The sequence below is a fragment of the Leucoraja erinacea genome, chromosome 13 (assembly GCF_028641065.1).
Source record: "Leucoraja erinacea ecotype New England chromosome 13, Leri_hhj_1, whole genome shotgun sequence".
In the NCBI taxonomy this organism is placed as follows: Eukaryota; Metazoa; Chordata; class Chondrichthyes; order Rajiformes; family Rajidae; genus Leucoraja; species Leucoraja erinaceus.
Window position 1 is genome coordinate 26,529,069 of NC_073389.1, and position 16,770 is coordinate 26,545,838.

Below are 16,770 nucleotides of genomic sequence, written 5' to 3' on the forward strand. Positions count from 1 at the left end.
AACTTTCCACATTTTGTTGCGTTACAGCCTTATTTTAAAATGGATTAAATTTTTTTTTTTATCATCAATCTATACACAATACCCCAGAATGAAGAAGTAAAAACAGGTGTTTAGACATTTTCACAAAGTAATTAAAAAGAAATAACTGAAATATCACATTTACGTAAGTATTCAGACCCTTTGCTCTGACACTCAAAATTGAGCTTAAGTCCATCCTGTTTCCATTGATTATCCTCGAGATGTTTCTACAACTTGATTGGAGTCCACCAGTGGTAAATTAAATTGGTATTACATGATTTGGAAAGGCACACGCCTGTCTAGATAAAGTCCTACAGTTGACAGTGCATGTCAGAGCAAAACCCAAGTTATGAAGACAAAGGAATCCTCAGTAAAAGGCACATGACAGCCCGCTTGGAGTTTTGCAAAGGCACCTAAACAGGATTCTATGTTCTGATGAAACCAAGATTGAACTCTTTGGCCTGAATGCCAAGCGTCACATCTGGAAGAATCCAGGCACCGCTCATCACCTGGCCACTACCATACCTACAGTGAAGCATGGTGGTGGCAGCATCATGCTGTGGGGATGTTTATCAGCGGCAGGAACTGGGAGACTAGTCAGGATCAAGGGAAAGATGAACGGAGCAAAGTACAGAGATCCTTGATGAAAATCTGCTCCAGAGCATTCGGGACCTCAGACTGGGGGGGAGGATCACATTCCAACACGACAACAACCCCAAACACACAGCCAAGACAAAGCTGGAGTGACGGTAGGCGGCGCGACTCTCGTCAGCAGCGGCCTCTGCAGCCCGTCCGCGTTTTTATTATTTTTTGTCTATGTTTATATGAAGTTTTTGTTATTTTTTGTTGGGGTGTGTGTGTGGGGGGGTGGGAGGGAGGGGGTAACTTTTAAATCTCTCCCTGCACTGGAGACCCGACTTTTTCTTGTCGGGTCTCAGTTGTCGTTGGGGCTGCAATGAGGAGCGGCCTCCAACAGAAGAAGCCGGGGACTCTGGTGCCGACTCACCTCACCGTCGCGGAGCTGGCTGAGTCCAGAGCGGGTGGAGCGGTGGTGGAGCGCTGCTGCTGCTGCTGCTGCTGCTACTGCTGCTGCTGATTCGGAGGCTGCAGCTGCGGGTCTGCGGACGGCGGCACCGGGAGCCCACGGGTCCCTGGAGGGAGACCGCTTTTCAGGGCTCCTGCAACGGCGACTTCTCCCGCCCAAGTTGCGGGGTCGAAGAGCTCCTGGAGCGGGGCCTAACATCACTGCCCCGCGCAGCTTGGAATGGCCGCGGGACTCTGCGAGCGCACGCCGGGGGCTCTAACACCAAGACCCGGTGTGCGACCTCGCACCACCCGGCGTGGCTTTAATGGCCGCGGGACAATCGCCATTGCCAGCCGAGGGCTTTGACTTTGACTCTGACATCGGGGGGGGGGAAAAGAGTGCAGTGGAGAGATAACTTTTTTTTTTTTGGCCTTCCATCACAGCGATGTTGTTTATGTCACAATTATGTTGTGTCTGGGGTCTATTTGTTTGTAATGTATGGCTGCAGAAACGGCATTTCGTTTGGACCTCAAGGGGTCCAAATGACAATTAAATTGGGACTATTGACTATTGACTATTGAAGTCTGTGAACGTCCTTGAGTGGCCTAGCCAGAGCCTAGACTTGAACCAGATTCAACATCTCTGGAGAGACCTGAAAATAGCTGTGCATCGACGCTCGCCATCCAACCAGACAGAGCTTGAGAGGATCTGCAGAGAAGAATGGGAGAAATTACACAAATACAGGTGTGCCAAGCTTGTAGCGTCATACCCAAGAAGACTTGAGGCAGTAATCGCTGCCAAAGGTGCCTCAACAAAGTACTCAGTAAAGGGTCTGAATACTTAAGTAAATGTGATATTTCAGTTATTTCTTTTTAATTACTTTGCAAAAATTTCTAACACATGTTTTCACTTTTTTTATTATGGGGTATTGTGTGTAAATTGATGATTAAAAAAAAATGAATGTAATCAATTTTAGATTAATTCTGTAACGAAACAAAATGTGGAAAACGTGAAGGGGTCTGAATAGAAACATAGAAAATAGGTGCAGGAGTAGGCCATTCGGCCCTTCGAGCCTGCACCGTCATTCAATATGATCATGGCTGATCATCCAACTCAGTATCCTGTACCTGCCTTCTCTCCATACCCCCTGATCCCTTTAGCCACAAGGGCCACATCTAACTCCCTCTTAATACAATACAATACAATACAATTTATTTGTTGGCATTTGAACCTCATTGAAGTTCAAACAAAATTTGGTTTCTGCAGTCATACACACAAAAGAACCAAGACATAACACAATTTACACAAAAAAAAAATCACGGTGAATCTCCTCCTCACTGTGATGGAAGGCAAAGTCTTATCTCTCCCCTGCACTCCTCATTCTCCTCCCGATGTCAGTCAAAGACCCCGGCGGGCGATGGTAAGTGTCCCGCGGCCATTAAAACCGCGCTGGGTGATGCAAGGCCGTGCTCCGGGTCTTGCTGTTGGAGCCCCCGGCGTGTGCTAGCAAGTCCCACGGCTGTTAAAGCCGCGCCGGGCGATGTAAGGCCCCACTCCAGGTAATTTTCAACCAACGCAACTCAGGCGGGAGAAGTCGCCGTTGCGGAAGCCCCGAAAAGCGGTCTCCCAGCAGGGAGCCGCGGGCTCCCGGTGTTACTGTCCACCTGACCTGCGGTTGGAGCCTCCGAATCTCTGGGGTCGGGTCGCAGCAGACCACTGCTCCTCCCGCTCCGAACTCGGCCAGCTCCATGATGGTAAGTAGGTCCGCAGCTCCGCGACTGGAGCCCCAGGTCGTTCTGGTTGGAGGCCGCTCCACGGTGCTAGGGCCCAACAACAATGGAGACCCGACAGAGAAACGGTCGGGTTCTCCGTGCAGGGGAAAGATTTTAAAAGTTTCCGCACCCCCCCCCCCCCCCCCCCCCCCCCCCCCCCCCCCCCCCCCCCCCCCCCCCCCCCCGCCCCCACACACATACACAGTTTAAAAATAAAACACTTTAAACTACATTCAATCGAGACAATAAATAAAAAAACGACAGACGCGAGTCGTGCCGCCCACTCAAAAAGGAGAAAATAAATAAATAAATTGATAAATAAATAGATAAATAAATAAATATAGCCAATGAACTGGCCTCAACTACCCTCTGTGGCAGAGAGTTTCAGAGATTCACCACTCTCTGTGTGAAATTCACCACTCTCTGTGAATACTTTCTGAATGCACTGTACTGACCTGGATCTAGCACATTGATGCCCATCAACATCTCAACTTCCTTGGAAGATTGAGGAGATTCAGCATGTCAATGAACACTCTCTTGAACCTCTGGTGAAGATGAAGAGCTTGGTGAACCTCTTGGTGAAGATGGCGGCGCGTTCAGACGCAGCGGCTTTGCGCTCCCAAGTCCGAGTTAATTCGGAGCAGCCCGGTACCAAACGCGGCTGTGAAAATAAGGTATTTAAAAACCTCAGAACCCCTAGAAACCATAGGAAGAAACTCACCTCCAGGACGAGGAAATCCAGGACCCGCATCGTAATCCCGACGGGTCGCACATGGAGCCGCACGGAACTGCTCAATATCGGACGTGGCTACGAGAAACTGGCGTGCGAGTACTACAGTACCCTTACCAAAATCCCGATGGAGCTGGCCAGAACAGCCCCCTGGGTCACCACTCCGGAGGGTAGGAGATGGAGCAAGCGCCGGGAGTGAAAGCAGAAACGTGGAAAGCGAGTGGGGGTGCAGGACAGGCTATGGAGGGCTATGGAGTGCACCATCAACAATGACTGGTGCACCAACCACACTGCAGTAGAGAGCTACTGTTCCCCAGACCTGGAATACCTACTGCTTAAATGTGGGCCGTTTTACCTGCCTCGGGAGTTTACTGTGGTTATCATCATGGCCATATACATCCCACCACAGGCTAATGCTAACCTAGCGCTAGCACAGCTGCACTCGGCCATCAGTAAGCAGCAGGATGCTCACCCCGACGGTGCCTTCATTGTTGCAGGGGACTTTAACCAGGTCGACCTACGAGCCGCTCTCCGCAAATTCCACCAGCATGTGCCCTCAAACACGCTGGATAAAGTGTACACCAACATCAAGGACACTTACAGAGCTCTCCCCTGCCCATCCCTGGGACAATCCGATCACCTCTCACTGTTTCTACTGCCTGCATACAAACCCCTCATCCGCAAGACCAAACCTGCAATAAGGACAGACAAAATATGGCCCGAGGACACCACCCTACAACTCCAGGACTGCTTTGATCGCACCGACTGGGACCTGTTTGCACAACAGGCAAACAGTGGTACAGAGGTAGACTTGGAGCAGTACACATCCACTGTGCTCTCCTACATCAACTGCTGTGTGGAGACTGTCACAGTGGACAAGCAAATAAAAATGTTCCCAAACCGGAAACTCTGGATGAACAAGGAGGTTCAGGATCTGCTAAAGGCACGCCACAATGCCTTTAAATCCAGGGACACTTCTGCCTACAGTGCGGCCAGGTTGAAGCTGAACAAAGGCATAAAAAAGGCCAAAGATCCACAGGCAAAGGGTGGAAGACCACTTCAATACCGCGGACACCAGAAGCATGTGGCAGGGTGTCAGGGACATCACTGACTACAAGAGCAGCCCCGCCTGCCCCCACAGTGATATCACACTGGCCAATTAACTAAACATCTTCTTTGCCCGCTTCGAAACTGGCAACACCACCAGGAGTGGAATAACCCCGACCATGGCGGAGGGACAGGCCTTAACACTGAGCACTCAGGAGGTACAGTGCACTCTGCGTAGGATCAATCCACGCAAGGCTGCAGGCCCGGATGCAGTCCAGGGAAGGGTACTAAAGGACTGTGCTGTACAGCTGGCGGAGGTATTCACGAGAATCTTCAATCTGTCTATCTCTGGCAACAGTCCCCTAGTGCCTGAAAACAGCCACCATAGTGCCGGTGCTGAAAAAGTCTAAACTCACCAACCTGAACGAGTACCGCCCGGTTGCCCTAACTCCAATCCCAAAGAAGTGCTTCGAAAGGCTGGTCCTCTCCCACATTAAATCCAACATCCCTGCCTCACTGGACTCTCATCAATTTGCATACAGGACAAATAGATCAACAGAGGATGCCATCTCTCTGGCTCTTCACACTGTCCTGACTCACCTGGACAGACAGGGCACGTACGTGAGTATGCTCTTCATTGACTATAGCTCTGCATTCAATACGGTCATCCCCACCAAGCTCACCACCAAACTCCACCAGCTAGGCCTCAGCTCACCGATATGCGATTGGATCCTGAACTTTCTGACGGAGCGACCGCAGGCAGTGAGACTGGGCCCGCACCTTTCCTTCACTATCACCCTGAGCACCGGCATATCACAGGGCTGTGTACTAAGCCCCATGCTCTACTCCCTCTTCACTCACGACTGTGTTCGTCCATTCGACACCAACACCATCGTGAAGTTTGCAGACGACACAACAGTGATTGGGCTAATCACCAACGGTGATGAAACAAAATACAGAGCGGAGGTGCAGAACCTGGCGGACTAGTGGGCACGTAACAACTTGTCACTAAACACCTCCAAGACCAAGGAGCTGATTATTGACTTCAGGAGGTCCCATAATGGAGGATACGCCCCAATCTTCATTTACGGGGAAAGTGTGGAGAGAGTGTCCAGCTTTAAGTTTCTGGGCACTCACATTTCAGAGGACCTCACATGGTCCACCAACACCGCTGCGCTGGTCAAGAAGGCACAGCAACGACTGTTCTTCCTGAGGACATTAAAAAAGACTGGTCTGCCCCAACAGCTGCTGACAACGTTCTACCGCTGCACCACAGACAGCATATTAACGTATGGCATCTCTGTGTGGTATCTCAGCTGGACGGAGGTGGAGAGGAGAGCTCTTCAGCGCGTCGTTCACAGAGCGCAGAGGATCATTGGGGCACAGCTACCAGCTTTGGAGGGCATCTACCACACACGGTGCCTCAGGAAGGCCGTCAGCATCCATAAAGACTCCTCACACCCTTGCAACGGACTGTTTGAACTACTTCCCTCCGGCAGACGTTACAAGGCCTTCTACGCCCGAACCTCCAGACTCAGAAACAGCTGAGTGCCCCCCCATCCCACCTGGACTGTCTCCCTCGGATGGTCACGTCACACAGCTTATTTATTTATTTTACTTTTATTTTACATCGGTTGGAAGCTGCATACTATATCTCGTTGCACTGACGTGCAATGACAATAAAATATATTATTACATGTGTACAGTAGCTAGCATGGTATAGACTAGTTACATCAGGGCCTGGTTCAGCAACTCAAACGCCCAGGAATGAAGGAGACTGCAAAAAGTGGTGAACACTGCCCCGTCTGTCATGGGTACTAACCTCCCACCACTGAAGGGATCTATAGGAGACACTATTTCAAAAAGGCATCCCGCATCAAGGACTCACACCACCTTGGCCACGCTCTCTTCACTCTTGTCATTGGGAGGAAGGTATAGGTCTGAAAACTGTAATGTCCAGGTTCAGTGACAGCTTCTTCCCAATACCATTATGCTATTGAACACTATGAACTCCAACTAAACTCCGAACTATGAACTGCCTGGGTTGCACTAGGCACTTTGGGGTTTGTTTTGCTTTTGCATTATATATTTTTTAATGTATTCAACTTTTCTTTCGACTGTTTACTATATAACCTATTGAGTACTATGTTTAGAAACCTGTCGTGCCGCTGCTGCAAATAATAATTTAATTGTTCCTTTTCGGTACGTACTTTATGACAATGAAACACTCTTGAACTGTTTAATACACAAAGCATCAGATAAGAGACAAAAATACATTACTGGAAAGAAGGGGGACAGGGCAAGCGGGGGGAGCTCTGTCCGAGTGAAATTCACACAGTGCAAAGCCATTGGCTTGAAAGGCCGAATGGTCTACTCCTGCACCTATTGTAATTCAGACACACACCGCGATGAACAGGAAGGTTGGTGCTGCAATTAAGAAGGCTAAAGCACAGTGTACGGTAAATTCTTTAAAAGAGGTGTGGAGGGGGAGGGGGAGAGGAGTGGAGACAACTTTTAAGAAGCGAGATATACACGGCTGTGAAGGTCGGCGGACATTTAACATTACCTGTAGGTTATCCTTGGTTCTGAAAACTACTGCTTATGGTTTTTTTCCCCCCCCCAATGAGCCAATGAAATTCACCGGTCAGCACCGGCTACAACCTACGAGAACATACGAGAACCTTCGACTTCCTGGCGACCGACCGACGGCACGAGAATTCTCGCTACACTCCATGGCAGCTTCATTCTGGTCGCCGCTAATTTTTCAACATGTTGAAAAATTTGCGGCGACCATAATGAGGCCGCAACTAATTCCCAGAATGTGGGAACTCCTCACGACCAGGAAGGCGGCACCCCGGCAACCACCCACGAACATGTGGTGACTGCATAGTCTCCTGCAGTCGCCTAAATGGGACAGGCCCATAAATGGTGCAGAACACTCATAATTACCTCAGAAAACATCACTTCAGAAGTAATCACCACTGATATAAAGTCAATCAATGTATTAGACCTTATTCTATCTCCTCAATATGTGCAGGTATCATTGAATGCTGGTTTTCATTCTTCTGCATGTCATTTATCAGAAACGTCAACCCCATCACGCAGCCAGAACATGCATTGGCCACAGAAACATTTGAAAGTATAATCAACTCCTGGAGAAGGACTTTTTTGTGTGTTTTAACTCTGCATATTTCACTTTTCAGTTCTCAACAATGAGCCAAGAAAAATATTTTGCTGTAACACTTAAATATTCAATTTCTGTATCTCTTTAATGCTGTGAAAGACAAGTTAAACTAAGTTTAATAGTCTGCTTAATGTAGCTACTTTTCACAACTGAATTAATTCAGTTGCAATTTATACTTGCATTATCCGATTGTGGTTACAACTCCAAACATATAAAAAAAGTTGCTGGTCTACCCTTCCCCCAAAAATACAGTATTTTTTCTCAGACAACAAGTCTATTTTGATTTCGGTACATTTTGAATATTTACTAAATGGAGGGAACCGAGGTTTTATGGATTAAATCAGTCAGATAAAAAAAAATTATACTAATAATTCTACAGTATTATCATTGTACCCATAAGGAACAAAAACTTTTTTTTACCTGCAAACACAAGATAGGCCTATTTAATTATTTTGAGAAGCCACAATACATTTATTTATGTAGGTGTCTCTGCCACCTCTGGTCATTTCCATGATTATATATTTTTTCTTGGATGCTATTGTTAAAAAAAGCTTAGCACATTAAATGGCAATGCTACAGAATTAATTTCATTAACTTGTAAGTATGGAGCAAAATAAGGAAATTAATGGGAAAAATATAATATCTATTTTCTAGGATAGATTTGAAAGCAAACAGCAACCTGAGATATTAGGAAGCAGTGAGGAGCCTTCATGGGTGACATGATCAGAGGCAGGCTGTGAGGAAGACTTCTTTGCCAGATCCTGCTGTTTCTGTTGTTCAGCCTTCAAAAGTCTCAGTTGCTGCAGTCGTTTACTGACTAAACTTACCCCGGGAGATCGAGTGGACTGAGCTCTTAGTTCTGGCACAGACAGAAACAGTTAATGACAGAAGCAAAAGGAAAGTTAAATGTAAGAAAAAGTCAAAAGAAAAAAAACCCAGTTCATTGAAATGTAAACATTTATATCAAAAAGACAAAGATTAGAAAAGAATATCAGTGACTCTCCATTGTGAATCCTACATGGATCTTGAGATAAAGTGATGCCCTTTGATTTAGCATGACTTACTGTCAAGCAATCATAAAATAGGGCACAATAAAAATCAGAACTAAAAAATGTGACATAATAACCAGTGGATTCCCATGATGTTTATCTCTGGTGCATTTATGGTCTTGTCGATGATTTTGTTTGTGTGTTTTATAACAGCAAATTTTAAGAACATTGACATGGTAACAGCAAAATTGAACAGCACATGATTACAAAAAAAGGCAAATAAAGATGGGCGTGTTACCAAAATAACTCTTATTTTCCACCTCTAACAAGGAATTACACAGTTGTCTTTAAGGAATATAATCAACTGATTCTGGTGGTACTTTTTATTTTTAACATTTAACCAATCATTGGAAAATTTAACACATTCTCCATGTACCTGACAGCTATTTACAGACCTCTACACCATCTCCAAATTGCCATGCTGTATGGTAAACCAATGTCCAGTATTTGATAGCCAAGGATCTCCAACTAAATGCTGGAAATTTGTCATTAAATTAACCTCTGGCTGTGTCTAACTTCTTGCTCACATCCAGATAATTTACTGTGCTTCTCAATGTAGGTGTAATCTGCATGGGGGGTGGCCTCGATACAGTTCCATTTTGTTTTTAATAATAATCACTTCTGAAGAACCTTATAAATTTGTTTTAAAATCTACTGGTATATAGAGATCGTTTGCAAGCACATCCTTACCTAACATAGCAATGATATAAAAAAAATTGAACTAGAGCAGTCAGACATAATCTTTTAGATCGACTAATACTTGTCACGTGCTCCGACACCATCTTTTATGGATTCCAATAACTTCACCACTACTGGTATGGAATTGTCAGTCTGTAATTACCCGGTTTGTTCTGCCCCCTTAAATAATGAAATCACTTTTGCAATTTTCCCAGCTGAAGGCATAATACCCAAATTTCAAGAGTTCGGTTAATTATGACAACTCTTTCCTTGATTAGCTTTTTGTAATATGCTTTATAAATTTGAATTCCAGGGATAATAAATTAACTGGGTTAGGGAACTTTATGGAGATTCAACACTATGTGTCTTTCAGTGATCTCTGTATTTATAATTCACACTTATTTATCATTTAGTTGTACTGTGCCTTCGTCGCAGCTACATTGTGCATATAGCAAATTAACATACACATTAACTGAAAAAAGTTTTAGTTGAAAATAAATCAACCCAACCTTTCTGCTTGCATTATATCAGATTAAAAACCAGATACTATATACTATATAATCAGTGTCGTGATTATAGCAGTAGAGCCTTTGAAACACAACGGGTTAAACAGACAGTGTCAGCCAAAATTGAGTTGTCAGCTAACAACCATATGCATGCTTTTCAGCTAAAGTAACAGCACCACTTGTCAAGCTTGCTGCTTTATTAATAGTTTTCCTGTATTTTGCTTTAATAAAGATAGTTGTTTGTAACCCCAAATGTTCTTTCTCCATTCATTGATCTGAATCCTGGAAACCAGCTTATATTCCATTACATTCTTCTATCAAAGCAGAGCAAGGTACTGGAGTACACCCATTAAATAGGCAGCAGCCACCAAACCCTTCACTCAAGTAAATACACAAATTTAGGAGGTAGAAAGCATACAACACACTCTATACCAAGGAAGAGCCATGGATATAAATGACACACCAAGCATGCATACATGCTGCATAGAATATGTGAAGGATATTTTATGTGAATCATATAGATAACACTAACATTCGCATACAGACCAGAAAATTAAGGTTTATCATACATTATCCCTAAAGCATTATGCATTTACAGTGCTCAACATAATGTTTGGGACAAAGACCCATCATTTATTTATTTGCCTTTGTACTTCACAATTTGAGATTTGTAATAGAAAAAAAATCACATGTGGTTAAAGTGTACATTGTCAGATTTTATTAAAGGATATTTTTATTTCAAGGCACCATGTTTGGGACACATGGCTTCACAGGTGTTTGTAATTGCTCAGGTGTGTCTAATTGCCTCCTTAATGCAGGTATAAGAGAACTCTCAGCACCCAGTCTTTCCTCCAGTCTTTCCATCACCTTTGGCAACTTTTATTGCTGTTTATCAACATGAGGACCAAAGTTGTGCCAAAGTCAAAGAAACCATTATGAGAGCGAGAAACAAGAATAAAACTGTTAGAGACATCAGCCAAACTTTAGGCTTACCCAAATCAGCTGTTTGGAACATCATTAAGAAGAAAGAAAGCACTAGTGAGCTCACTAATCACAAAGGGACTGGCAGGCCAAGGAAGACCTCCACAGCTGATGGCAGAAGAATTCTCTCTATAATAAAGAAAAATCCCCAAACACACGTCCGACAGATCAGAAACACACTTCAGGAGTCAGGTGTGGATTTGTCAGTGACCACTGTCTGCAGAATACCTCATGAACAGAATTACAGAGGCTACACTGCAAGATGCAAACTACTGGTTAGCTGTAAAAATAAGATGGCCAGGTTACAGTTTGCCAAGAAGTACTTAAAAGAGCAACCACAGTTCTGGAAAAAGGTCTTGTGGACAGATGAGACAAAGATTAACATATCAGAGTGATGGCAAGAGTATGGAGGAGAGAAGGAACTGCCCAAGATCCAAAGCATACTACCTCATCTGTGAATACAGTGGTGGGGGTGTTATGGCCTGGGCATGTATGGCTGCTAAAGGTACTGTCTCACTTATCTTCATTGATGATACAACTATTGATGGTAGTAGCATAATGAATTCGGAAGTGTATGGACACAGCCTATCTGCTCGTTCAAACAAATGCCTCTAAACTCATTGGCCAGCGGTTCATTCTACAGTAAGACAATGATCCCAAACATACTGCTAAAGCAACAAAGGAGTTTTACAAAGCTAAAAAATGGTTAATTCTCAAGTGACCAAGTCAATCACCCAATCTGAACCTAATTGAGCATGCCTTTTATATGCTGACGAGAAAACTGAAGGGAACTAGTCCCCAAAACAAGCATAAGCTAAAAGAAGCACAAGCCCACAAAACAAGCATATACTAAAGATGGCTGCAAAACAGGCCTGGCAGAGCATCACCAGAGAAGTCACCCAGCTACTGGTGATGTTCATGAATGGCAGACCGAGCAGTCATTGCATGCAAAGGATATGTAACAAAATACTAAACATTACTACTTTCATTCACATGACGTTGCTGTGTCCCAAACATTATGGTGCCCTGAAATGAGGGGACTACGTATAAACACTGCTGTGATTTCCACATGGTGAAACCAAAATGTATAAAAATGGCCTTTATTAAAACCTGACAATGTGCACTTTAACCTCATGTGATTTTATTCTATTACAAATCTCAAATTGTGGAGTAAATAGGCAAATAAATAAATTATTGGTCTTTGTATCAAACATTATGGAGGGCACTGTATCTAAAGTAGTACAGGAAGCTTTATCAAAGATGTTTTAGTATAAAATACAGCAAAGCTATCAATCTAAGTCAGGAAACAGGTGCCACATTACATAATCAAAAACATCTTTCTCTTCAGGAATACAGAAGACATTTGGACTGGTACATAGACAGGAATGATTTAGAGTGGTTAAGAGTCAAATGTGGGCAAATGGGACTACTTTAAATAGGGCTTCTTGGGCAACATGGATGAATTGGGCTGAAGGGCCTGTCTGCGCTGTGCGATACTATGACTGTGACTCTACTGAAAACGTTCCCACAGCTGCAAACTTCGAGCCAGATTACAGCATAAGTCAAATAGCGGAAGGATATCCTCATTTGAAAATAACTTCATCTATACGTAAACACATTTGGCATTCTATCTAGCTTGACACCCATTTAGAGTTTAGTTTAGATTAAAGACAGCAAGGAAACAGGCCCTTCAGCCTACCGAGTCCACACCAGTCAACAATTATTCATACACAAGTTCTATCCTACACACTAGGGACAATTTACAGAGGCCATTTAACCAACAAACCTGCATGTCTTTGGAATTTGGTAGGAAATCAGAGTACCAGGAGGAAACCCAAGTGGTCACAGGGAGAACGTACAAACGGGTGCAGACAGCACCCATTGTCAGGATCAAACCCAGGTCTCTAGTACTGTAAGGCAGCGGCTCTACTGCTGCGCCACTGTGCCGCCCAAGCAAACGGAATCACATGGACGTCATTACTCCAATAAATCTTTCATGTGATTTTGCCTAGCTTACCTTTCACACTGTTGTCTGTCCAAAAATTAGTCCAATTAAAATTATGAATCAATTGTAGAAGCCAACAACCAGACACTTAATCCCAAAGGTGGGGGTGGGTGTGAGGAGAGCAATAGAGAGTTGGTGGAAGGAGAATTTGAACAGAAGAAAAAAGTCTGGAACTCTTTCCATACCGTGGAGTGTATCTTTTGTTCCCAACTTGTTCCCGGACCAAGGTGATTTGTAAATGCCCAATTAATCAGGATAGATTAACAGGGTATCCGCAAGACCGTACAAATCTGATTAGTAATTGCATTAAAGGGAAAGTTGGGGTCTGATATCCATAAATTAGTGGAGAACTTAGGTAGAGGAGATAGGCAGTGAGAGATGTAATTGTCCTTCTTAGTAGTTACAACCCTGTGAGCAAAGTTATGAAGGGACATCTCTCCATAGCTGTCTTACAAAGACATAGGAAATCTGCAAAAGTGGTTAAATGAGGAGCTAACCCACCCAAATAAAATCCTTAAATTGCCAATCTACCACATGCGTGTGGTTTTAATTTGATTAAACCTAGAGATGAATGGTCGGAAGTGGGTTCCTAGACACTCATTATTTTCCTCAATTTAATCCTCATGGCATCCAGGTTCATTAGATTACTTGTGCCAAACCTCCCCCTTACTTTCAATTCGGAAGGAAAGAGTGACGGGAGACATTCTGGTTCACCCAGACTGTTGTGAAGATGAAATTTGACATCAGAAAAATATTAGCTTCATTCTGTTGTCTGCAACTAACTCTGTGGTCTGCTGATCACCAGAAAGCAAAGAGTTTTTTTGAAGATTTTTCACAATCAATCAATCAATCAATCAACCTTTATTGTCATCTTGCAAGCAACAGTTGTTACAGTGCAAAATGAAAAGACGTTTCCCAGTGAATAGCGGAGCATCGCACATGAAATTTAAACACTTCACACATTACATTAACTTATTTCAGTTCAATATTTGTAACTAAACTTGATGTGAAACATTAAGCCACAATCAATTCTCTTATGGAGTACCACTATTCCCATGGATTTCTAACTATCTCTATTCTAGAACTAAACACAAAGTGCTAGAGTAACTCACTGGGTAAGGCAGCATCACTGGAAGACATGGATAGATGACATTTAGGGTCGGAACCCTTCTCTGACACTTCTTTAGAAGGGTCCCGACCCAAAATGTTGCCTATGCATGTCCTCCATAGAAACATAGAAACATAGAAATTAGGTGCAGGAGTAGGCCATTCGGCCCTTCGAGCCTGCACCGCCATTTAATATGATCATGGCTGATCATCCAACTCAGTATCCCGTACCTGCCTTTTCTCCATACCCTCTGATCCCCTTGACCACAAGGGCCACATCTAACTCCCTCTTAAATATAGCCAATGAACTGGCCTCCAGAGATGCTTCCTGGCCCACTGAGTTACTCCAGCACTTTGTACTTTTGCTCAATTTTCCAGCATCTGCACTTTGTTTCTCTTTGCCATACTCGATCTAATAGTGAATCACTATCGAGTGTCAGTGCAGAACTTCATTACTTTTACACGTAATTTCAAAATAGCAGATTTTATTTTGTTCCAAATTACTCAATCTATAAGCCTTTCACGATGAACAGACTCAGATATATATAGTTGCAAATGAGATTTTCCAATCAACTTAAACCTAGTCTTCTGCCCTTAGGTTTGTATTAAAACATAATCTGAATGGTATGGATCGAACTCGATACAAACAGGAATCTAATGTCGTTGAAGAGTTAGGATGCCTTTATTTACTCTGATATAGTCATTTCATTTTGGGGAATGTTAATTGGGAAGCCAATTCAAATTGAAGCTAAAATATCATATGAAGTGCTTGGAATAATAGTTAAAATCAAATTTATACAAAATGTGATCCAGAGTATAGAGAATATTTGGAGGGATGTTGTCTTCTTACCCGACTGTGGGGGGTTGTCTGTTGATTGAGGTGGGTGCTTGTGTTCACCATCGGGTGAAGACAGGAGAGAAGTGGAGCAGGAACCAGCAGTTGACGATGATGTTGATTGAGCCTGAGCTGAAACTGTGGATGACGACGAAGATTGTGGCAGCTGATCCGCTGGAGAATCGACCTCCATGGTACCCTCACCACCTTCTTCCGGCACCGCTGGTGTGTTTGAATCCAATGCCTCCGACCTCACAATGTTTCCTGCAATAAGAGGGTATACTTTATTCCTTTCAACAAAACTATAACTTTAACCAATGCTCTACCTCCTATTATGGAGAGAATACATTGTGCAAAATAATATAAAAATTGGAGAATTGAATATACTAATATGCAGTAAATGATAATTTCAGACCTAGTCATAGACCCATACAGCAAGGAAACAGCCTCTTTGGCTCAACTTGCCCAAGTATTGTCTTTCTGCTGACTGATTAGCACGCAACAAAAGCTTTTCACTGTACCTCGATACATGTGACAAAGGTAAACTGAACCATGCCGACCAAGAAGACCCATCTACACCAGTCCCACCTACCTACATTTGGCCCATATCCTTCTATTTCTTTCCTATCCATGTACCAGTCCAAATGAATAACATTTAAAATACATTAACTACCTCCTCTGGCAGCTCGTTCCATATACCCACCACCCCCTGTGTGAAAAAACATCAGCCAAACCTAAGGTTTACCAAAATCAATTGTTTGGAATATCATTAAGAAGAAAAAGAGCACTGGTGAGCTTACTAATTGCAAAGGGACTGGCAGGCCAAAGAAGACCTCCACAGCTAAAAAATGGTTGATTCTTGTGTGGCCAAGTCAATTACCAGATATGAACCCAATTGAGCATGCCTTTTATATGCTGAAGAGCAAACTGAACGGGACTAGCCCCCAAAACAAGCATAGGTCAAAGATGGCTGCAATACGGCCTGGCAGAACATCACCAGAGAAGACACCCAGCAACTGGTGATGTCCATGAATCGCAGACTTCAAGCAGTCATTGTATGTAAAGGATATGTAACAAAATAATAAACATGATTACTTTCATTTACATGACATTGCTGCGTCCCAAACATTGTGGTGCCCTGAAATGGGGGGGGGGGGGGGGGGGACGACGACTATGTATAAACACTGCTATAATTTCTACATGGTGAAACCAAAATGTATAAAAACGGCCATTATTAAAATCTGATAATGTGCACATTAACCACATGTGATTTTTTTCTATTATAAATCTCAAATTGTGGAGTACAGAGGCAAATAAATAAATGATGGATCTTTGTCCCAAACATTATGGAGGGCATTGCACGTTTGAGCATTTGCCTTTTATTTCTTGGAGGTTTTTAAATTCATAGACACAAATAAAATGGATGCCCATAGAGAATAAAGGGTGACACATCAGCTGGCACCCACCATCCACCCTTTCAATTTAGGATAAAATCGACAGGACTAACAATATGGACATGGTGACTAGAAGTGCAAGTTAAATATTGGATATCTTGAAGTTAGCGAGTCACCACCTGTAGCTTTGCCACCATCTACAAGGAACAATCACCATTCTCCTGGTGGGGTGCATCTCCAACATCTCTCAAGAATCTCACGACCATCCAGGAAAAAATGCTTGATTTGGACCCTGTCAACCATCCTATTTAGACCAGGGAATTAAATGTAACATATCCAAGTTTGCAGATGACACAAAGCTGGGTGACAATGTGAGCTGCAAGGCAGATGCTATGAGGCTGTAGGGTGACTTGGATAGGTTGGATAACTGGGCAGATGCA

The 16,770-nt window shown here is 43.6% G+C and overlaps 1 protein-coding gene across 7 annotated transcripts in view; it reads right to left on the reverse strand.

Moving 5' to 3' along the window:
- The window catches only part of dcaf6 (ddb1 and cul4 associated factor 6), a 94,349-nt gene that overhangs the window by 40,168 nt on the left and 37,411 nt on the right, over positions 1-16,770 (reverse strand). For 5 of the 7 annotated variants that reach the window (XM_055644657.1, XM_055644656.1, XM_055644654.1 and 2 more), the window contains exons 9-10: positions 14,952-15,200; positions 8,455-8,634 (exon numbers count right to left, since the gene is read on the reverse strand). In XM_055644657.1, the coding sequence (XP_055500632.1) occupies positions 8,455-8,634; positions 14,952-15,200 (429 nt within the window). The remainder of the gene's footprint in view (positions 1-8,454; positions 8,635-14,951; positions 15,201-16,770) is intronic. The other 2 variants (XM_055644660.1, XM_055644658.1) reach the window with 1 other exon arrangement.